Genomic DNA, 24,346 nt, shown 5'->3' with positions numbered 1-24,346 from the left:
TCAATGTTCAGGTACTTTTTTTTTTAGAGAGACTTTTGAACTTCCTGGTTATTTTGGAGGCTGTAGTCTCGTGACATAACAACAGGATTCACTGCAGGGTTGTTGTACAACACTATGAAGTTAAGCTAGGTGTAACGTCACCAAACACGCTGAGCAGATAGGAGAGACACACTGTCGTTGAACCGTGACGTTAGTAAATCGTGTGTGTTTCTAGGTTCAGTAACGTTACACGTGTGTGTAAAATCGGATCTGGAATAGTTTGTTAGCTTAGCAACCTAGCTAAACAGCGGCTAACGTTAGCTGTCGGGTAACAGATAAAAAAAATCACCAAATAAGGTAATAAAGCAGATATTGAAAGGGACACCTGACGTCACCAACCGCCACTCACGTAAAGATAAATGAACTAAACATGAAGTGTGGTGCTACGCCAGACGCAGCATGCTAGCATCGGCTAGCAACCAACAACTTGGTGTAAACATCCGCTAAAAACAGCTAAAAAGCTCAGAGGCATGACGTCAGAGGGAGGTTACAACAACCACGGACGTTCGATGTTTACTTACTTATTCAGTGAACTGTCTCCTCCGTCAACAAAAATGTACGATTAAACCTCTTTAGCTTCTGTTTCACTCTGCTGTTACGGTTAACGTACACACGCCACAGTAGCACACGAGGGCAACTTCCGAGTGAACTTTGAACTTCTTCTTGATGTTTATTTGGCGGTTGGTAACTAGTTTAAAGCGCAATGTCGCCGCCTAGTGGTTCGGAGTATGTTTACCAGAAAGTGGACATTTTCCAATGTTGTAAAAATGATTTATAGAGGTAAATATTGTACTTTTTACTGCACTACATGTTAGAGGTAGATATTGTACTTTTTACTGTACTACATGTTAGAGGTAGATATTGTACTTTTTACTGTACTACATCTCAGAGGAAAGTATGTACTTTTCACTGTACTACATCTCAGAGGTAAATTTTGTAATTTTTACTCCACTACATTTGTCTAACAGTTTTTCTTCCCCTTTCTGTCCAGGTAAAACCATGTATCTCCAGATGTGTTGATGTTGAATGTTTGTGATAAACTGAAGGATGAAGTGTTCCTTTATGTGTTGATGTTGAATGTTTGTGATAAACTGAAGGATGAAGTGTTTCTTTATGTGTTGATGTTGAATGTTTGTGATAAACTGAAGGATGAAGTGTTTCTTTATGTGTTGATGTTGAATGTTTGTGATAAACTGAAGGATGAAGTGTTCCTTTATGTGTTGATGTTGTATGTTTGTGATAAACTGAAGGATGAAGTGTTTCCTTTATGTGTTGATGTTGAATGTTTGTGATAAACTGAAGGATGAAGTGTTCCTTTATGTGTTGTACTTCTTCAGCTAAATAAACTCTTTAAAAAGCCTCTTGGATCGGCTGTTTGTTCTTTTTAGAGATACGTGGTTCTCACAGGACAGAGATGCTACAAACATCTGATGTTCTTAGAGAATATGATGCATTGATGTAGATTAAACTAACCAACAGGATATAAAGGAGTTAAAAACATCTACAGCTGTAAAATGCAACATACACATTAATCAAGAAACATCTGATATGAAATGGTAAAACACTGACAGGGAACATTTTACTGAACTATCAATACTACATTGTAAACTTTAAGTACATTTTGCTACATTTTATTGATACCTGCATACTTTTTGTTTAAAGTAAGGTTCTGAATGCAGGACTTGTAGTGGAGTACTTTAACAGTGTGGTATTAGTACCTTTGCTTAAGTAAACAATCTGAATACTTCCTCTACTGGTCAATGTGCTCGATTGTGGACAAATTGTTAGACTTTTAAATGAAACTAAACACTGAAAGAATGGATCTCTTCACTTCCAGCATGGACAACGATCAATAACTCGTTCACTGTCTGTGCAGCTGTGCTTTGAATTCAAGATGTACTTTGCACCATTAAAAATGAAAAAGCCTATAACAGGTGAGGATAAACAATTCTATTTTATTATTGCAAGTTTAAAAATATACATGAAATACATGTTTGCATTGATTTTAAAATAATAAAAAGCAATGAAATTAAGTAAATGTAACAACCTTGTGTGGAAAAATCTGCTTCCACCTGGTTCGGTCTGACACTCCAGTCACATTAACCGTCATTACAGTCTCATAACTCATTTATTCAGCTTGATTTCATGATCACCTGAGCAACACATTCTTGACAATCTATATCAATAAACAAGTTCCCTATAAACCATTTTATGACTTGTTTCAAATTGTGGCAGTAAGCTGTTTATATGTACTAAGGTGATTTATCCCAATTCCTGGCACCAAAGAATGTTAAGGAACAGCCACTTGTGTTGGCATTGAATTAAATAAAATAAATACTTTTTTCTGTTTTAGGTTTGACCATAACATCCCATTTTAATGAGTTATTGACCTTAGAGTTATAAGTTATGTATACTTCAGATTATTATGAAATTAAACCTTATTTTTGATTGATATTTTTACCATTCAATATATTTACACATTGATCGTTCATCAAATATGTGATTACAACACAAGACAATTTTCATTTGGGGCATTTTTGAGCTGTTACTGTGTGTTCAGACAGAACACAAGCTGAATGTCAGAGGAGAATAGCTTTCAAAGTCAATGGAAATAAGGTTGTATTTCAGTCGCTGCTCAACGAGTGTTTGCTGTTCGTATATCAAACGACAAAAATGTCATGGGTTATGACTATACATAAGTGTTTTCAATCTTATCCAAAGCCAAAATGACTAAATCATCAATATAAAAATATAATTACAGCACAAGCAAATCCAAGAAATTGTCATATAAAGAAAAATGAAAAGGACCCAAAACGCTTCCCTGTGGCACTCCAAATGTAATTTACAGGAGATAAATGTTCCCTCAAACCTCAACTCCCAGAATTCTCAAGGATGCCATATATAGAGTAAAAACTCTTAATTAGTAAATTGAATTCTCCATTAAAGGTCCAGTGTGTAATAAGTATGTTTTCTTTAGTGTATTATCCTCAGAAAATAAGAATTGTTGGGTTTCTGTTAGCTCAGAATGAGTCGTTTATAACTACATATGGGCAGCCATGTTTCTACAGTAGCCTAGAAAGGACAAAATCTGAATGCTCTAAATAGGGCCATTCTCCTGCACGCTTGGCACTTGGGTGAAGTTTCAGTTGGTTGCCATCTGCGACCTCACCGCCAACAAATTACACACTAGACCTTTAAGATACATTTCATGTCAAAAATGGAACATTTCAACAATACATTTTCCAAACTTTCTTTGAGAAACAATGTCGTGGAGCACAACAGCAAGCTCCTAAATGACAGGTCTACATCTTGGAAAACAAATATCACACAATAAAATCAAAACTAACTGCAATTTCTTACTTAATGACTAAATGTTGTTATTATCAGGCCCAATGAGAAAAACTGAAAACTTAAATGTGAATATTAATAAATCACAACAGTTAATTAAGGCTGCTGCTGTCCAGCATTACAAACCCAACCAAGCTCCTATCTTCTCTAATCCATTAGAAATAAACCCAATTAACCGTTGGAGCAATGGAGCGTTTTTCTCAGCCTCTCGTCTGGCCCAACTTTCCTGCTGCTTCCTCAGTTTTTCAAGTTCCTCTTTAGTTTCTCTTTCACGAGATTCCCTTAACTTATCCTGCTTCTCCCTGTCAGCCTTCACTTCCCTCATTTGTTGCTCAAACCTTTCCTCTAGTTTCTTCTCCAGCTCCTCCACCTCTTTGCGCATTTGCTCTTCTTTCTCTTTAAGGATTCGTTGTTTTTCCTCTTCAACCGCCTTCTCTGCCCTCTGGAACATTTCAGTGGTGTAATGGCTTCCTCCGTTCTTCCATATTATGTTTCTGATCTTGTGGAGCAGCTCGCTGACCTGCGACTGATCCTTCACCTCGTTATTGAAGACGTGGTAGTGGCCGTTACATTTGTCCACAAGTTCCATCAGGTCTTTGCTGTCCTTCAAGAACTCCTCAATAGGTTTCCCTTTGAGCAGGTCACCGTGGGTAAAGAGAACCATGCTGTATCTGTCTGCTCCCTCTCCAAACAGTGTCTGAATCTTCTGCACTGTTTTCTTTTCTTCTTCTGTGTATCTGCCCAGTTGGATGACGACCAGGAAGACATGTGGTCCAGGAGAAGCATAATACATGCACCGGACTATTTGTTCACAGGTTTTGTTGTTATCAGTCCTGGTGTCAAACAGACCCGGAGTGTCAATAACAGAAATCTTTTGCCCGTTCACTTCACCAGAGGCCTTTTTGCAGACTTTAGTCAACGAATTAGCGGAGAACTCTGATTTAAAGATCGTTTCTCCCAGAATGGTGTTTCCTGTGGCGCTCTTCCCAACTCCGGTCTTCCCCACCATCATAATCCTGAGCTCCTCAGTGGTGTCGCAGGTTGTTTGGATCGAGGTTCTACTGTCGCAGGTTGTTTGGATCGAGGGTCTACTGTCGCAGGTTGTTTGGATCGAGGGTCTACTGTCGCAGGTTGGTCGGATCGAGGGTCTACTGTCGCAGGTTGTTTGGATCGAGGGTCTACTGTCGCAGGTTGTGGTAGGTTGAAACCAAAAGACTGAAAACAAAAGAACTGAAAGAACAATTAATAATCTATGTCTTCATATAATGTTGTTCAATGCAGTTCCACAGAAGACTTTCCATAAAGAACCCTTCATGACTGTGAAAATAACCCAAGGATCCTCTGAATCCCCCTCCTACCTCCACCTTTATAACTTCAGTGTGAAATACAACATCAAACTAAACACTAAGATGCTGAAATTCAAAATTATACAACCACAAATTAAATATGAAACACTTATATCAAAACACTGAGCACTACGGGACAATTTGATGGCTGATGTAAATTTAGATTTTATAAAAAAAGTCCTGACCCTCTCATTTTTAACAACTCCTAATGGTTATGTGTCCTGCAAAATCTCTCTCTCTCTCACACACACACACAAAAAGATAAAGTGGGTCCGTCATTCCCAAATATTATATATTATAATTGGACCCGTCCCAGTTTATTTATTCATGGCTGGGTTCACTGCTATCTGAAGGGAAGACCAGAACCTTTTGAGGCCTGGTAAAGTTTTAGTTGGTTGGTATCTGTAACATCACCGCTAGATGCCGCCAAATTACATACTAGACCTTTAAGATGCATTTTATTTAAAATATGAGACATTTAAATTATACATTTTTTCAAACTTTCTTTGAGAAACAATGTCGTGGAGCACAACAGCAAGCTCCTAAACAACAGGTCTGCATCTTGGAGAACAAATATCACATGATTAAATCCAAACTAACTGCAATTTCTACATAATGAAATACTTATTGAGTAAATGTTACTATTGCAAATCAGGACCAATGAGAACAACCAAAAACTGGAATGTGAATATTATTAATTCACAACCGTTAATTAAGGCTGCTGCAGTCCAGCATCACAAAGCCAAAAACTTCATTTGACGAGGAAGTGGTCGATTGCAGCCTCTCATCTTGCCAGAAATTCCTGCTGCTTCCTCAGTTTTTCAAGTTCCTCTTTAGTTTCTCTGTCACGAGATTCCCTTACTTCCTTCTCCTTCTCCATGTCAGCCTTCACTTCTCTCATTTGTTGCTCAAACTTTTCCTCTAGTTTCTTCTTCCGCTCCTCCACCTCTTTGCGCATTTGCTCTTCTTTCTCTTTAAGGATTCGTTGTTTTTCCTCTTCAACCGCCTTCTCTGACCACTGGAACATTTCAGTGGTGTAATGGCTTCCTCCGTTCTTCCATATTATGTTTCTGATCTTGTGGAGCAGCTCGCTGACCTGCGACTGATCCTTCACCTTGTTATTGAAGACGTGGTAGTGGCCGTTACATTTGTCCACAAGTTCCATCAGGTCTTTGCTGTTCTTCAAGAACTCCTCAATAGATTTCCCTTTGAGCAGGTCACCGTGGGTAAAGAGAACCATGCTGTATCTGTCTGCTCCCTCTCCAAACAGTGTCTGAATCTTCTGCACTGTTTTCTTTTCTTCTTCTGTGAATCTGCCCAGTTGGATGACAACCAGGAAGACATGGGGTCCAGGAGAAGCATAATACATGCACCGGACTATTTGTTCACAGGTTTTCTCTTCATCAGTCCTGGTGTCAAACAGACCCGGAGTGTCAATAACAGAAACCTTTTGCCCGTTCACGTCACCAAAGGCCTTTTTACAGGAGGTAGTCAACGAATTAGGGGAGAACTCTGATTTAAAGATCCTTGTTCCCAGAATGGTGTTTCCTGTGGCGCTTTTCCCAACTCCGGTCTTCCCCACCATCAGAATCCTGAACTCCTCAATGTTGTCGCAGGTTGTTTTGGTCGAGGTTCTACTGTCGCAGGTTGTGGTAGGCTGGGACCAAAAGACTGAAAACAAAAGAACTGAAAGAACAATTAATAATCTAAGTCTTCATAAAATTTTGTTCAATGCAATTCCACAGAAGACCTTCCATAACCCTTCATGACTGTGAAAATAACCCAAGGATCCTCTGAAACCCCCCTCCTACCTGCACCTTTGACATCATTAAACTAATCAATAAGATCCTGAAATCTAAAATTACATAACCACAAATTAAATAAGCCTCTATCAAAACAATGAGCATTACGGGACAATTTGAAGGCAATTTTTTTGGCTCAAAAAAAGTCCTGACCAGACTCCTATAAGTCCCTCTCATTTTTAACAACTCCTAATGTTATGTGTCCTGCAAAATCTCTCTCTCTCTCTCTCTCTCTCTCTCTCTCTCTCTCTCTCTCTCTCTCTCTCTCTCTCTCTCTTTTTCTCTCACACTCACACTCACACACACACACACACACACACACACACACACACACACACACACTTGAATAGGGGTGTATTGCTTGTATCAACATATTAAACAATAATCTATAAATCAATGATGAATTGGTGTACAAAGGTGAAGGAGAGTGATGGCCCTCAGCTTCAGCTATCAGACACAATTAGTTTAACAATTTAACATTAAATTCAATTTAGGATGTCACCTAAAAAGACTTTGATAGAAAGAAACTGAACTTAAAAAGGTCTGGCAGAAGCTGTCACTGCTCTATCACCTCATAGTGGGGCTGAAAACATGAAGATCTGGCTGATTGTATTAAATGTATTCTGAAGTCTTCATCATAGTAATATCTACCAGAAAAAAGTGATCGAATCTCTGTTTGCAAACTTGAGAGATGAACAGTTTATTTAGCTATATTATATATTTTCTTGAGCCTGAGAGCCCCCCAATTGGGGGGCTGTGGAGAAAGTTTAGCGTACAGAGCGTATAACAATGCACTTATCACGAACGAATATAATGATGTTGGATACAGATTAAACAGCAGAGCCTGGGCTACAAGAATATGTAAACCGTTTTTACATGCTCCAAACAACTCCAAAACCAACTAAAAGAATTACCAAATATCACCTAGGCAACCTACTTGCCACATTTCTGGCTCTACCGCTCTGGTATTTTATGCAATATGCACACACGTCACCTCACAAGAAAGCAGACAGTCCACGGATTCTGGACATATACATCAAATAAAGCTACAACAAAGCATCACCGAGATATGAACCAATGAACAACAGCAACACAAACCACTCTATCAAACGATTGTTGTAAATTTCTCTTACCGTTGCTGTTTTTCCGTGATAAAATCATTTTGCCGGTAATTCTTTAACGGATACGTTACAGCTACGTCCTGTGTTTCATTCAAATTACTTCGGGCGTCCCTAGGTAACTGGGGGACAATGGGGGGAGGGATAGAATGTTCGTGACTCACAGCCAGTACGCATCACAGAACGGCACTCTGCTGATTCTGATTGGCTAACAGTGCTGTCAGTCTTCTCCACGTGGGTATAGCTCAATTCTATTGGCTCTAACGCGTCAAAAGAGGTGTCAATCACTGAAATCGACCACTGGGTTGCTGAGATACAGCACTGCATAGTGGGGGAGGGTCTGAAATCAAAATAAATCCACTAGGCAGAGAGACACGGACAGGGTGCAGAGAGGATTCTGGCCTTCAAATACATCCAAAACTGCTGTATTTGGATGAATTGAACACCATTAGTGATATACAAGTGAAATATATAGTTTGGTAAATGAAAAAATTCAAATGGCACACATGATGCCAAAATGACCATTTTGGAGACCTCGCCTGAACTCTCTGTACTAAAACCTCTCTATTTTTGTTCTGCTTCACTTTGTCAAAGTCAAACTTTGCAGAGAGACTGTTCACATATTGTCCTATGATTTGGGACATGTTTAGACTTGCAGCTGCATCTTTACAAAGAAATAATAATCCTGAAAGTGCTTTTTTTATCATCTACCTGCTACACAGATGCCTTTCTCACCTGGAAAAGGCTGGAAGCACTGTGAGAGTCTTTTTTTATTTCTCCAGTGCCTTCAATACCATCCAGCCTTTGCTTCTCAGGGACAAGCTGGAGCAGACCAGGGTGGACCACCACCTCATTGCATGGATCTCGACAGCCGACAGGAAGAGACTAAACAAACTTGTCAAGAAGGCCAGCAGTGTGCTGGGGTGTCCACTGGATACGGTGGAGGTGGTGGGAGACAGGTTGATGATGGCTAAGCTATCATCCCTGATGGACAACACCTCCCGCCCCATGCGGGACGCCCTGGCAGCTCTGTGCAGCTCCTTCAGGCACCGGCTGATTCACCCCCAGTGTGTGAAGGAGAGGTATCACAGGTCCTTCCTTCCTACCGCTGTCAGGCTGCACAACCAGCTGTGCTCCCAGTAGACCACACAACACAACACTAAAAATCTGCGCTGTATAATTACACTGCAATAAAAAAGTATTCTGTCTGTATATACAGTATAATATTTTTAGATATATTTTAGTTATTGTGGATTTTTACTTAGTTAATATTTCTTACTGTTTATTACTTATTTACTTATAATACTTGTTTTGATCTTGTTTTTACTATGTCTCTTGTTTGCACTATCCACTATGCTGCAGTAATCCTGTAAATTTCCCCACTGCTGGACTAATAAAGGATTATCTCTTGTACAGCATACGACACGCTCCATCATTAGAAATTTTATCATAAGTAAAAACCTAAACGGGAAAAGGAAACTGAGGAGAGATGCTCCTCCAACATTGCAAAAAATATATTATGGACAATCAGCATAACAAGATTATGGCAAACGAGATTCTACAATTTGACAGGTTGCAAACTGCAGCCGGTCTACACAGTCTAAACACAACACACACAAGAGAAAATGTTGGGTGTTATCTCATCAGGTCCAGGTGTCTTTATAGATATTTTTTTCAACCTTTAAATGATTGACTGCTATGAGTCACACCCTTCACTGACCTATTCTATCTTTAGAGAGCTTCAAAATCCAGTTCTCCTGCATTTTAATGGTTCCTTTTGTTTACTGAAAACCGCAAACCCTGTTCACCCCTCCCATCAGCATTTAAATTATAAAATAGCTATAACTTTGTGATTCTGTCTAGGCCAGCAGAGAAGGCTTTGCTGGCCCTGACGGCCCACCACTGCTCAAACTATTATGAGGAAATTGCTCAACATTATCCAATATACAAAAACCTATCAAAAGCATGGTCTTGTTATGATCGATGCAGGAAAAGGCCTTTTATAGAATAGAGTGGCGTTATTTATTCATTACAATGGAAAGATTTAGCCATGGTGGGAGACTCATTAATGTAGTGAAGTTATAAACCATTCAGCGAAGACTTGTGTGCTGGTTATTAACATGCGATCAACAGATTTCATGTTGGGAAGATCTACCTATCAAGGGGACCCATTATCCCCACTTAATAGCTCTTTAGCAATTGAACCACTTGCTGAGGCTTTTGAAACCACAACAGTTATATCTTACATACAGTGGGGAAAAAAAGAATTTAGTCAGCCACCAATTGTGCAAGTTCTCCCACTTAAAAAGATGAGAGAGGCCTGTAATTTTCATCATAGGTATACCTCAACTATGAGAGACAAAATGAGAAAAAAAAATCCAGAAAATCACATTGTCTGATTTTTAAAGAATTTATTTGCAAATTATGGTGGAAAATAAGTATTTGGTCAATAACAAAAGTTCATCTCAATACTTTGTTATATACCCTTTGTTGGCAATGACAGAGGTCAAACGTTTTCTGTAAGTCTTCACAAGGTTTTCACACACTGTTGCTGGTATTTTGGCCCATTCCTCCGTGCAGATCTCCTCTAGAGCAGTGATGTTTTAGGGCTGTCGCTGGGCAACACGGACTTTCAACTCCCTCCAAAGATTTTCTATGGGGTTGAGATCTGGAGACTGGCTAGGCCACTCCAGGACCTTGAAATGCTTCTTACGAAGCCACTCCTTCGTTTCCCGGGCGGTGTGTTTGGGATCATTGTCATGCTGAAAGACACAGCCACGTTTCATCTTCAATGCCCTTGCTGATGGAAGGAGGTTTTCACTCAAAATCTCACGATACATGGCCCCATTCATTCTTTCCTTTACACGGATCAGTCGTCCGGGTCCCTTTGCAGAAAAACAGCCCCAAAGCATGATGTTTCCACCCCCATGCTTCACAGTAGGTATGGTTTTCTTTAGATGCAACTCAGCATTCTTTCTCCTCCAAACACGACTAGTTGAGTTTTTACCAAAAAGTTCTATTTTGGTTTCATCTGACCATATGACATTCTCCCAATCCTCTTCTGGATCATCCAAATGCTCTCTAGCAAACTTTAGATGGGCCTGGACATGTACTGGCTTGAGCAGGGGGACACGTCTGGCACTGCAGGATTTGAGTCCCTGGCGGCGTAGTGTGTTACTGATGGTAGCCTTTGTTACTTTGGTCCCAGCTCTCTGCAGGTCATTCACTAGGTCCCCCCGTGTGGTTCTGGGATTTTTGCTCATCGTTCTTGTGATCATTTTGACCCCACGGGGTGAGCTCTTGCGTGGAGCCCCAGATCGAGGGACATTATCAGTGGTCTTGTATGTCTTCCATTTTCTAATAATTGCTCCCACAGTTGATTTGTTCACACCAAGCTCCTTACCTATTGCAGATTCAGTCTTCCCAGCCTGGTGCAGGTCTACAATTTTGTTTCTGGTGTCCTTTGACAGCTCTTTGGTCTTGGCCATAGTGGAGTTTGGAGTGTGACTGTTTGAGGTTGTGGACAGGTGTCTTTTATACTGATAACGAGTTCAAAGAGGTGCCATTAATACAGGTAACGAGTGGAGGACAGAGGAGCCTCTTAAAGAAGAAGTTACAGGTCTGTGAAAGCCAGAAATCTTGTTTGTTTGTAGGTGACCAAATACTTATTTTACAGAGGAATTTACCAATTAATTCATTAAAAATCCTACAATGTGATTTCCTGGATTCTTTCCCCCCATTCTGTCTCTCATAGTTGAAGTGTACCTATGATGAAAATTACAGGCCTCTCTCATCTTTTTAAGTGGGAGAACTTGCACAATTGGTGGCTGACTAAATACTTTTTTTCCCCACTGTATATCTTACAACAGTTCATCAGTATCAACAACTGCATCTCCTGAACTGCTCCTCTGTCTCAAGGTGTCCCCCAGGGTTCGGTGCTTGGTCCTCTTCTGTTCATCCTCTACTTGCTCCCTCTTGGTAATATCATACGTTAACATGGTCTCCACTTCCACTGCTATGCTGATGATGTCCAACTCTACATCTCCACAAAGGCCATTACCACTGCTACTCACTCCACTCTGAACAACTGCCTCACTGACATTAAATCATGGATGCAAACCCACTTCCTCAAACTCAACTGTGATAAATCTGACAAGATCATCATTGGTCCCAAATCCCTCACTAAAACCAATCACAACTTCTGCCTCACCATCGACAACTCCACTCTGTCTCCCTCCCACACATCCGCAACCTCGGAGTCATGTTTGACAGCAACCTCTCCTTTGAACACTATGTCAACCAAATCACCACAACTGCCTTTTTTCACTTAAAAAACATAGCCCGTCTCTGCCCATCACTCTCCTTATCTGCTGCTGAAACTTTGATCCACGCATTCATCACCTCCAGAATCGACTACTGCAACAGTATTCTCCATGGCACATCATCCAAAATCCTAAATAAACTCCAGTACATCCAGAACTCTGCTGCTCGCCTGCTCCCGTGATCACATCACCCCTGTCCTCCAGAATCTCCACTGGCTCCCCGTCCCACAACGGATCGAATATAAAGTCCTTCTCCTCACTCATAAAGCCCTCCATAATCAGGCCCCCTCCTGCCTCACTGACCTGCTCCACTACCACACTCCATCCCGTCGGTGTGACGAATGTGTGTTCTATGTTTTTAGTGTTTAGCTTTTTTACGATGATTTTAATGTTTGTAAAGTGTCTTTAAGAATTTTGAAAAGCGCTATATAAATATAATGAAGTATTACTATTATTGTATTATTATATCAGGACTCCAAATGTGACCTGCCAAATACAAGATCACTCTATATGCGGATGACGTCTCATTATTTGTTGCCAACCCAGTCATACAGACCTTCGGTTCTCTTTCAGGATACAAAAGTTAATTTTGACAAATCAGTAGCTATGCCACTTTGGTATGATGAGGACATACTACACTTACCAGACTTTATATTTTGTTGTTCTACCATGGAATTTATGTACTTTGGGATTTCCATAACTCCATAACCCAGTGTTGAAGATATTTTAAAATTGAACTTGTATAATTTACCTATGGACATAAGGAGTGACTTTACTAGATGGTATAATTTACCAGTTTCATGCATGGAAAGGATAAATTTAATAAACCGAATATAGAACCCAGACTTCTGTATCCTGTGCAGATGTTGTCGTTACAAATTACAAATAAACTAGCGAAGGAGATTAAGATTGACTTCTCAAAGTTTATATTGCGTGACAAAAAAAATCCAGATTCAGTATGAAGATTATGCAGATCCCAAAAGATAAAGTGGTTCCGTCATTCTCAAATATTATATATTATAATTGGACCCGTCCCAGTTTATTTATTCATGGCTGGGTTCACTGCTATCTGAAGGGAGGACCAGAACCTTTTGAGGCCTGGTAAAGTTTTAGTTGGTTGGTATCTGTAACATCACTGCTAGATGCCGCCAAATTACATACTAGACCTTTAAGATGCATTCTATTTCAAATATGGAACATTTAATACATACATACATTTGATACATTTTCCAAACTTTTTTTGAGAAACAATGTCGTGGAGCACAACAGCAAGCTCCTAAATGACAGGTCTGCATCTTGGAAAACAAATATCACATGATTAAATCCAAAATTGAGTAAATGTTATTATTGCAAATCAGGACCAATGAAAACAAACAAAAACTGGAATGTGAATATTAATACATCACAACCGTTAATTAAGGCTGCTGCAGTCCAGCATCACAAAGCTAAAATCTTCATTTGAAGAGGAAGTGGTCGATTGCTTTTTTAATGATTTCAATTAACAGTTGGAGCAGTGGGCCACTTTTCTCAGCCTCTCGTCTGGCCCAAATTTCCTGCTGCTTCCTCAGTTTTTCAAGTTCCTCTTTCGTTTCTCTTTCACGAGATTCCCTTAACCTATTCTGCTTCTCCATGTCAGCCTTCACTTCCCTCATTTGTTGCTCAAACTGTTCCTCTAGTTTCTTCTTCAGCTCCTCCACCTCTTTGCACATTTGCTCTTCTTTCTCTTTAAGAATTCGTTGTTTTCCCTCTTCAACCGCCTTCTCTGCCCTCTGGAACATTTCAGTGGTGTAATGGCTTCCTCCGTTCTTCCATATTATGTTTCTGATCTTGTGGAGCAGCTCGCTGACCTGCGACTGATCCTTCACCTTGTTATTGAAGACGTGGTAGTGGCCGTTACATTTGTCCACAAGTTCCATCAGGTCTTTGCTGTCCTTCAAGAACTCCTCAATAGATTTCCCTTTGAGCTGGTCACCGTGGGTAAAGAGAACCATGCTGTATCTGTCTGCTCCCTCTCCAAACAGTCTCTGAATCTTCTGCACTGTTTTCTTTTCTTCTTCTGTGAATCTGCCCAGTTGGATGACGACCAGGAAGACATGGGGTCCAGGAGAAGCATAATACATGCACCGGACTATTTCTTCAGAGGTTTTCTCTTCATCAATACTGGTGTCAAACAGACCCGGAGTGTCAATAACAGAAACCTTTTGCCCGTTCACTTCACCAGAGGCCTTTTTACAGACTTTAGTCAACGAATTAGGGGAGAACTCTGATTTAAAGATTGTTTCTCCCAGAATGGTGTTTCCTGAGGTGCTCTTTCCAACTCCGGTCTTCCCCACCATCAGAATCCTGAACTCCTCAGTGTTGTCGCAAGTTGTTTGGATCGAGGTTCTACTGTCGCAGGTTGTTTGGATCGAGGTTCTACTGTCACAGGTTGTGGTAGATTGAAACCAAAAGACTGAAAACAAAAGAACTGAAAGAACAATTAATAATCTATGTCTTCATATAATCAATAATCAATGCAGTTCCACATAAAGAACCCTTCATGACTGTGAAAATAACCCAAGGATCCTCTGAATCTCCCTCCTACCTCCACCTTTACAACTTCAGAGTGAAATACATCAAACTAAACACTAAGATGCTGAAATTAAAAGTTCTATAACCACAAATTATATATGAAACACTTATATCAAAACACTGAGCACTGCGGGACAATTTAATGGCTGATGTAAATTTAAATTTTATGAAAAAAGTCCTCTCTCTCACACACACACACACACACACACACACACACACACACAGTTTAGTTTAACAATTTAACATTATATTCAATTTAGGATGTCACCTAAAAAGACTTTGATAGAAAGAAACTGAACTTAACAAGGTCTGGCAGAAGCTGTCACTGCTCTATCACCTCACAGTGGGGCTGAAAACATGAAGATCTGGCTGATTGTATTAAATGCATTCTGAAGTCTTCATCACAGTAATATCTACCAGAAAAAAGTGATTGAATCCCTGTTTGCAAACTTGAGATATGAACAGTTTATTTAGCTTTATGATATATATAAACATGATGAAAGATAAAATGAAACATATATAATTATAAACTGATGATAAATGTAGACTTTAAAAATATTATGATAAAACTGAGCACACAAAAGACTAACAATAGCTCACATGTTAGGCTTTGATCAGACTATAATAGATGAAAAGTGAGAACTGCAAAAAACAAACAAACCCCAATGTTACTGTGTCATCAATAGATAAAAATGACTATAAATACAGGTTGATATTGACTTACAGTATTTGTTGATTGTTCCTCCCATGTTTGAGTTGTAGAGAGTGGATGTGCTGCTCTGTAGTGAAGTACAGAAATAAGGTTTAGACTCTTGCAACAATGCATCTTTATATAAAATCTTCATGCAACAAACCACACCCATAAAACTCAGAGACTAGAGGCGTTTATGTGTTTAGTTCACAGGCTGTTTCAACATCCACTTCTCCTGCATTTCAACGGTTCCTTCTGTTAACAGCAAACAGCGAACCCTGTTCACCACTCCCATCAGCATTTACAGGAAATGACAGCAGTTCCTTAAACACTTGTGTAGTCTTACACTGTAAAAATGACCCGCCTTCCCTAAACCCATAAAAATCTATTTTGCATGAAGAAGCAACCCGTCAATTATCAAACTTAGTGAATATCTGGGTTTTGTCTCCTCAGAGCTCAGATAAACTGAAGGGAAACAACAGTCTTGAACTTCTTTCTTTGGGGACTTCATGGATGTATTTGTCACATTTACAGCACACAGTATTTGTTCTACAGAATCATATGCATCATATATATAATTTTATAATCATTGATGCATTAATGTGTTCATCACTGTAATGGTGCAGCTGGTAAAGATGAAGACAATTTAAAATACGTTTTAACTGTCGGGTGGTTTGATCCTCAATAGCATAATTGTATTAGTTGATGTATATTTAGTATTAATAATTTGAATCTGCACAGTAATTAGTAACTGATGTCATATGAGTCGTATTTGAGTAGGAAGTACAACGTTTGCATCTAAAATGTAGTGGAGATAAAGTTTAAAGCAGCAGAATAAAGGGACACAAAGTGGACACTGAGCAGTTACGTCAAAGTAACGTCACACTTGTGAAAGATCAAATCTGGACAGTTTGTTAAAAACAGCTAAAAGCTCAGAGTCATGACGTCATGACAACGACAGAGGGACGTTTAATGTTTACTTACTTATTCAGTGAACTGTCTCCTCCTGAAAGACATGTGTTTAATCTCTTTTCTGTCGTTGTTGAGTTAGTTTCTGTTTCACCCTAATGTTACAGACACAGCAGCGCACGAGGGGAACTTCCCAGTGTACTTGAACTTCTTCTTCTTCTTCTTCTTCTTCTTCTTCTTCTTCTTGATGTTTATTGGCAGTTGGTGACTAGTTTATGACGCAATATCGCCACCTAGTGGTTCAGAGTATGTTTACCAGAAATTGTACATTTTCCAATGTCGACAAAATACTTTTTACTCCACTACATCTCTGAGGTAAATATTGTACTTTTTACTGTACTACATCTCAGAGGTAAATATTGTACTTTTTCTGTACTACATCTCAGAGGTAAATATTGTACTTTTTACTGTACTACATCTCAGAGGTAAATATTGTACTTTTTACTGTACTACATCTCAGAGGTAAATATTGTACTTTTTACTTTACTGCGTATCAGAGGTAAATATTGTACTTTTTACTTTACTGCGTATCAGAGGTAAATATTATACTGGTATTAGTACCTTTGCTTAAGTAAACAATCTGAATACTTCCTCCACTGGTCAATGTGCTCGATTGTGGACAAATTGTTAGACTTTTAAATGAAACTAAACACTGAAAGAATGGATCTCTTCACTTCCAGTATGGACAATGATCAATAACTTGTTCACTGTCTGTGCAGCTGTGCTTTATGTAGTGACTGATTCCAGCAACGAGCCACTCGGCTGCGTGCGGGAGAAGATCGTGTTTCTTACTCGCTTCAACAAAGAGATTCCAGACACTTTCACTTTTGGGTGAGGTTCCCGTTTAGTTCGAGTTTACAGATAATCATACGATATGATAGAACTCATCTTCCTGGTCTCCCTCTGCTGTGTCTTGCTTGCGGTAAAAAACGTGTGATCTCCCCGTCACCCATGCATCATTAGCCGTCTGTTACACCTGTATACCAATTACCTGCCACACTAATCCACACTGCCACCCGTGGTCAACCTGAGGTAGGCTCCCAATATATACAGATATAATATCCAGAACTAATGGCTCCTACACTGTAAATTCAAGATGTACTTTGCACCATTAAAAATGAAAAGACCTAAACCAAAATGTGAAGATAAACAATTCGTTTTTATTATTGCAAGTTTAAAAATATACATGAATTCATCATGTTTACATTGATTTGAAAATAACAAAAAGCAATTAGATTTGTTTGTTATCAACATATTCTGTCAATCAATTCCTCTCCAGCTGTGTCATTCACACTTTACAGTTATTCTTGGCCAGTGGAGGGGGCTGGTGTACAAAGGGAATGTGTCTCAGTTAAATAAAATTAAATTAAGTAAATGGAACAACCTTGTGTGGAAAAATCTGCTTCCACCTGATTCGGTCTGACACTCCAGTCACATTAACCGTCATTACAGTCTCATAACTCATTTATTCAGCTTGATTTCATGATCACCTGAGCAACACATTCTTGACAATCTATATCAATAAACAAGTTCCCTATAAACCATTTTAGGACTTGTTTCAAATTGTGGTAGTTTTTATATGTACAAAGGTAATTTATCCCAATTCCTGGCACCAAAGAATGTTAAGGAACAGGCACTTATGTTGGCATTGAATTATATAAAATAAATACTTTTTTCTGTTTTAGTTTTGACCATAACATCCCATTTTAATGAGTTATTGACCTTAGAGTTATAAATCGTGTATACTTCAGATTTTTATGAAATTAAACCTTATTTTTGATTGATATTTTTATCATTCAATATATTTACACATTGATCGTTCATCAAATATGTGATTACAACACAAGACAATTTTCATTTGGGGCATTTTTGAGCTGTTACTGTGTGTTCAGACAGAACACAAGCTGAATGTTAGAGGAGAATAGCATTCAAAGTCAATGGAAATAAGGTTGTATTTCAGTCACTGCTCAACGAGTGTTTGCTGTTCGTATATCAAACGACAAAAATGTCATGGGTTATAACTATACATAAGTGTTTTGAATGTCATCCAAAGCCAAAATGACTAAATCATCAATATAAAAATATAATTACAGCACAAGCAAATCCAAGAAATTGTCATATAAAGAAAAATGAAAAGGACCCAAAACGCTTCCCTGTGGCACTCCAAATGTAATTTACAGGAGATAAATGTTCCCTCAAACCTCAACTCCCAGAATTCTCAAGGATGCCATATATAGAGTAAAATCTCTTAATTAGTAAATTGAATTCTCCATTAAAGGTCCAGTGTGTAATAAGTATGTTTTCTTTAGTGTATTATCCTCAGAAAATAAGAATTGTTGGGTTTCTGTTAGCTCAGAATGAGTCGTTTATAACTACATATGGGCAGCCATGTTTCTACAGTAGCCTAAAAAGGACAAAATCTGAATGCTCTAAATAGGGCCATTCTCCTGCACGCTTGGCACTTGGGTGAAGTTTCAGTTGGTTGCCATCTGCGACCTCACCGCCAACAAATTACACACTAGACCTTTTAATATACATTTCATGTCAAATATGAGACATTTCAACAATACATTTTCCAAACTTTCTTTGAGTTTAATGTCGTGGAGCACAACAGCAAGCTCCTAAATGACAGGTCTACATCTTGGAAAACAAATATCACACGATTAAATTCAAACTAACTGCAATTTCTTACTTATTGAGTAAATGTTGTTATTATCAGGCCCAATGAGAACAACTGAAAACTTGAATGTGAATATTAATAAATCACAACAGTTAATTAAGGCTGCTGCTGTCCAGCATTACAAACCCAACAAAGTTCCTATCTTCTTTAATCCATTAGAAATAAACTCAACTAACCGTTGGAGCAATGGAGCGTTTTTCTCAGCCTCTCGTCTGGCCCAACTTTCCTGCTGTTTCCTCAGTTTTTCAAGTTCCTCTTTAGTTTCTCTTTCACGAGATTCCCTTAACTTATCCTGCTTCTCCCTGTCAGCCTTCACTTCCCTCATTTGTTGCTCAAACCTTTCCTCTAGTTTCTTCTCCAGCTCCTCCACCTCTTTGCGCATTTGCTCTTCTTTCTCTTTAAGGATTTGTTGTTTTTCCTCTTCAACCGCCTTCTCTGCCCTCTGGAACATTTCAGTGGTGTAATGGCTTCCTCCGTTCTTCCTTATTATGTTTCTGATCTTGTGGAGCAGCTCGCTGACCTGCGACTGATCCTTCACCTCGTTATTGAAGACGTGGTAGTGGCCGTTACATTTGTCCACAAGTTCCATCAGGTCTTTGCTGTCCTTCAAGAACTCCTCAATAGATTTCCCTTTGAGCTGGTCACCGTGGGTAAAGAGAACCATGCTGTATCTGTCTGCTCCCTCTCCAAACAGTCTCTGAATCTTCTGCACTGTATTATTTTCTTCTTCTGTGTGTCTGCCCAGTTGGATGACAACCAGGAAGACATGTGGTCCAGGAGAAGCATAATACATGCACCGGACTATTTCTTCACAGGTTTTGTTGTTATCAGTCCTGGTGTCAAACAGACCCGGAGTGTCAATAACAGAAACCTTTTGCCCGTTCACTTCACCAGAGGCCTTTTTACAGGCTTCAGTCAAAGATTTAGGGGAGAACTCTGATTTAAAGATCGTTTCTCCCAGAATGGTGTTTCCTGTGGCGCTCTTCCCAACTCCGGTCTTCCCCACCATCAGAATCCTGAACTCCTCAGTACTGTCGCAGGTCGTTTGGATCGAGGTTCTACTGTCGCAGGTCGTTTGGATCGAGGTTCTACTGTCGCTGGTTGTTTGGATCGAGGTTCTACTGTCGCAGGTTGTGGTAGGTTGAAAACAAAAGACTGAAAACAAAAGAACTGAAAGAACAATTAATAATCTATGTCTTCATATAATCAATAATCAATGCAGTTCCACAGAAGACCTTCCATAAAGAACCCTTCATGACTGTGAACATAACCCAAGGATCCTCTGAATCTCCCTCCTACCTGCACCTTTACAACTTCAGAGTGAAATACATCAAACTAAACAATAAGATCCTGAAATTAAAAGTTATATAACCACAAATTAAATATGAAACACTTATATCAAAACACTGAGCACTACGGGACAATTTGATGGCTGATGTAAATTTTTATTTTATTTTAAAAAGTCCTCTCTCTCTCTCTCTCTCACACACACACACACACACACACACACACACACACACACACACACTTGAATATAGGTTTATTGCTTGTATCAACATATGTAACGATAATCTATAAATCAATGAATTGATGTAAAAAGGTGAAGGAGAGTGATGGACCTCAGCTTCAGCTATCAGACACAATTAGTTTAACAATTTAACATTGAATAAAATTTAGGATGCCACCTAAAAATACTTTGATAGAAAGAAACTGAACTTAACAAGGTCTGGCAGAAGCTGTCACTGCTCTATCACCTCATAGTGGGGCTGAAAACATGAAGATCTGGCTGATTGTATTAAAAACAATTCTGAAGTCTTTATCACAGTAATATCTACCAGAGAAAGTGAATGAATCACTGTTTGCAAACTTGAGAGATGAACAGTTTATTTAGCTATATATTTAACAGTGGTGGGCCGTCAGGGCCAGCAAAGCCTTCTCTGCTGGCCTAGACAGAATCACAAAGTTATAGCTATTTTATAATTTAATAATTTTTCACAAATACACTACATGTATTCTCATTATTTTTTCCCATCAGCGTATTTTCTCATTGCACAGCTACTGTCTTCCTCAGTTGCTCTGCTTCCAGCCTGCAGCTTGTTTTAAGTAGAGCTTTTATCCAATCACATTTCACCTCTATGCTGTCTTTAGGTAAAACAAATCTGCCCGGAGGCCTTCAGACTCACAAGTGAATCCCTCTGCAGTTTAAGTAAATGGGGACGATAGTGTTGATTGTCATAGTCTTCAACCAATCAGATTTTTAGTTTGACATGTTGGGCGTATTCTTTGACATTTCAGAGCCTTCTAGCTGGCCTAGCCATACGTGATTGGTCAGTGGGCTACTGTTACATGTGACAGTCCCAGTATCTACTGCCTCTGTCGAGCGGACATTTTCAGCCCTGAAACGCATAAAAACGTATTCAAGAAGTACAACTGGGGAGGCTCAACTGTCATCACTGGCGTCCATGAATCGAGAAGAACTTCTTACTGGAACTAAAACACACGGATGTTCTGAACAACCGTGGGATTAAACTCTTTATTAACAAAGAAAGCAGGATGGACTTTGTCTTTAAATAGTGAACAACAGCTTTGGTAAGTGAACTGCAGTAGCTTTAACTGCCATAAATATTATTTATGTCATTATTTAATATGCTTGTTTATATATTATTATTTGTACAACTTGCTTTTATGAATATGGATTTTTGTTTGGTTTTATATGTGATAGGAACTATTGTTATGTCCTATGTTGCGCTGGGGACACATTTAGCCGGTGTACAGCAACAAGAAGACGCGCGAAGCGGCCGCAGTCTACATACTCCACGCAACTTTAAGTGTTAAAGTTAAGTTTACGTTTTTAAGTGATCTACTTTGAAGGTTCATGTGTTTTCAAGTGGACTCATTTTCCCTCTCGGTGTTGACAGACGAATAAATCCATCAGTAACAAGAACTACGGTGTCGTGTATTTCCTGGAGGGATGATAGGAGCGTTACTACTCTATTAATTTGTCTATGGTGTTGTTTTCATGATATGGGTAATATTGTTCCCTATGAATATGAATAATATTTGAATGGCCCGTGCTCTTGAGTGTGTGGCGGAATGCGTGTTTTAGCTGAATTGATTTTGACTATATGCATTGTTCGTTAATGACGCCGCATCCCGTCATGCGCGTATTCATGTATCTACACTCTGCAGCTAATGTATTTGTAAATGTAAAATGCACGGCCCGCCACTGATATTTAAACACGATGAAAGATAAAATGAAACATATATAATTATAGACTGATGATAAATGCAGACTTAAAAAGTATTATGATAAAACTGAGCACACAAAAGACTAACAATAGCTCACATGTTAGGCTTTGATCAGACTATAATAGATGAAAAGTGAGAACTGCAAAAAACAAACAAACAAACCCCAATGTTACTGTGTCATCAATAGATACAAATGACTATAAATACAGGTTGATATTGACTTACAGTATTTGTTGATTGTTCCTCCCATGTTTGAGTTGTAGAGAGTGGATGTGCTGCTCTGTAGTGAAGTACAGAAATAAGGTTTAGACTCTTGCAACAATGCATCTTTATATAAAATCTTCATGCAACAAACCACACCCATAAAACTCAGAGACTAGAGGCGTTTATGTGTTTAGTTCACAGGCTGTTTTATAGATTGACCCTAAATTGGAACGTTTTGACAGCAAAGTTGATGTGTTTTTGAGCACTTTCCTATCTTTTGTATTAAAGTCAGTCCTGCCTTAATAAACAGAACAAGAGCATAACTGTTTGCTTAATGTCTCACCGAATCCACAAAGATCCGATGACTTTGAGTGTTCAGACACCTTCATTTGTTATATTCAAGTCAAGGCAATTTCATTCATCCAGCCCAATATCATGAATCACAAACTGTACAGAATATGACACCTTCTGTCCTTCGAACTTTGATCATGAAAAGTAAAAACTGCCCAAAAAACCTAAGCGGGGAAAGGAAGCATTGCAAATATTATATTATGGACAATCAGCATAACAAGAATATAGCAAAATAATTCTACAATTTCACAGGTTGTAAACTGCAGCCGGTCTACACAGTCTAAACACAACACACACAAGAGAAAACGTTGGGTGTTATCTCATCAGGTCCAGGTGTCTTTATAGATATTTTTTTTCAACCTTTGAATGATTGACTGCTATGAGTCACACCCTTCATTGTCCTATTCTATCTTTAGAGAGCTTCAAAATCCAGTTCTCCTGCATTTTAATGGTTCCTTTTGTTTACTGAAAACCACAAACCCTGTTCACCCCTCCCATCAGCATTTACAAGAAATGACAGCAGTTCCTTAAACACTTGTGTAGTCTTACACTGTAAAAATGACCCGCCTTCCCTTAACCCATAAAAATCTATTTTGCATGAAGAAACAACCCGTCAATTATCAAACTTAGTGAATATCTGGGTTTTGTCTCCTCAGAGCTCAGATAAACTGAAGGGAAACAACAGTCTTGAACATTGTTGGCAACATAGTTATACAGTCTTATATATTGTACAATGAATAATTTAACTACAAAATGCTGTCTCCTATTATTAATCACTGCTCCTACTCACAAGTTGTATAAGAAACATCTTTACATTAGAACAAAATAAGATAAAAGAAACAAAAGTAAAATGTGAAGAACCTAATTGGTAGCACTTTCTATGACGCCCATGTCTATAATTTATTATAAACATTTATCATCATCAACTGATGCATCAAATGTATTGTGGCGTCATCATGATATCTTTATAGTTTATTACATTTGTAATTATATGATATTTCATGAACTTGAATCTGCACATTTGCCTATTTTGACGTCTGAAAGAAAATACAATACACCCGCCGACCATCAGGGGTGTGTTATACTGGCATAAGTGGTACCTAAAAGGAAAGGAACCCAGGAGAGAGATTTTGGGGGGTAGGCACCCGGGAAAAGGGATCTGCAGGTGAGGAGGGAGATTGGAGGTGCTACAGTTGGATCCGCTTGTGCTTTTTTTGTGTCCCTTATTTTCTTCTCAAGTCTCTCCTGCTCTTTGCGCATTTGCTCTTTTATCTCCCTCAAGATTTGATTTTTCTTGTCTTTGATCACCTTCTCTGCCCTCTGGAACATTTCAGTGGTGTAATGGCTTCCTCCGTTCTTCCATATTATGTTTCTGATCTTGTGGAGCAGCTCACTGATCTATGCTCATAGTTGTTGGACCCTTGTCGGAGGTGGTCGATGCTATGCTATGATTGGCCGGTCTGGGGAAGGGACTTAGCAAGGGGTCAATTGTCACGCACAGTTAAAGAGAAGGTGAGGACTTTAAAGATGTTGGCAATGGACACAACAAATGTTAGCATTGCACGTAATCTTACTGTCCAATATTGAAAGTTGTTGTTGGGCAAGATGTTGGGCAGATTCACATCAAACAATGTTGTAAGGAATGTGCATACTTGT

General features: G+C 39.0%; 4 protein-coding genes across 5 annotated transcripts in view; all 4 read right to left on the bottom strand.

Annotated features, from left to right (window-relative positions):
* Positions 1-672, bottom strand: part of znf622 (zinc finger protein 622) — a 4,977-nt gene extending 4,305 nt beyond the window's left edge. For both annotated transcript variants that reach the window (XM_068726143.1, XM_068726144.1), the window contains exon 1: positions 561-672. The gene's annotated coding sequence lies outside the window, so the exon portion shown is untranslated. The remainder of the gene's footprint in view (positions 1-560) is intronic.
* A 1,302-nt stretch (positions 673-1,974) lies between these two features.
* On the bottom strand, positions 1,975-4,926 carry LOC137884346 (GTPase IMAP family member 9-like). The gene is made up of 2 exons (XM_068726126.1): positions 4,919-4,926; positions 1,975-4,643 (listed from the first exon to the last, which is right to left on the bottom strand). The coding sequence occupies exons 1-2, from the start codon at positions 4,924-4,926 to the stop codon at positions 3,506-3,508; spliced, it is 1,146 nt and encodes a 381-aa protein (XP_068582227.1). The 3' UTR covers positions 1,975-3,505.
* Positions 4,927-5,517: 591 nt separating this feature from the next.
* On the bottom strand, positions 5,518-6,559 carry LOC137884345 (GTPase IMAP family member 9-like). The gene is made up of 2 exons (XM_068726125.1): positions 6,545-6,559; positions 5,518-6,390 (listed from the first exon to the last, which is right to left on the bottom strand). The coding sequence occupies exons 1-2, from the start codon at positions 6,557-6,559 to the stop codon at positions 5,518-5,520; spliced, it is 888 nt and encodes a 295-aa protein (XP_068582226.1).
* A 6,594-nt stretch (positions 6,560-13,153) lies between these two features.
* Positions 13,154-22,412, bottom strand: LOC137884344 (GTPase IMAP family member 8-like). The gene is made up of 5 exons (XM_068726123.1): positions 22,361-22,412; positions 19,018-20,056; positions 16,312-16,414; positions 15,271-15,325; positions 13,154-14,442 (listed from the first exon to the last, which is right to left on the bottom strand). The coding sequence occupies exons 1-5, from the start codon at positions 22,383-22,385 to the stop codon at positions 13,430-13,432; spliced, it is 2,235 nt and encodes a 744-aa protein (XP_068582224.1). The 5' UTR covers positions 22,386-22,412; the 3' UTR covers positions 13,154-13,429.
* Positions 22,413-24,346: the final 1,934 nt, after the last annotated feature.

This window comes from Cebidichthys violaceus, unplaced genomic scaffold (assembly GCF_023349555.1).
Source record: "Cebidichthys violaceus isolate CVI_PGR_0920_01 unplaced genomic scaffold, fCebVio1.0.p SCAF_38, whole genome shotgun sequence".
NCBI lineage: Eukaryota > Metazoa > Chordata > Actinopteri > Perciformes > Stichaeidae > Cebidichthys > Cebidichthys violaceus.
This window is presented reverse-complemented; position numbering and strand designations above follow the sequence as displayed.

What these genes read in the sequence shown, in the direction of transcription:
- LOC137884344 (XM_068726123.1), bottom strand. Translation starts at nt 22,385, where the DNA reads ATGGGAGGAACAATCAACAAATACT. An exon ending in TTAAAGAAGATAGGAACTTT is followed by an intron (nt 16,415 to 19,017) that starts GTTGGGTTTGTA and finishes GTCATAAACTAG; the next exon opens with TCACCAACTGCCAATAAACA. An exon ending in CCTCGTGCGCTGCTGTGTCT is followed by an intron (nt 15,326 to 16,311) that starts GTAACATTAGGG and finishes ACTTCACTACAG; the next exon opens with AGCAGCACATCCACTCTCTA.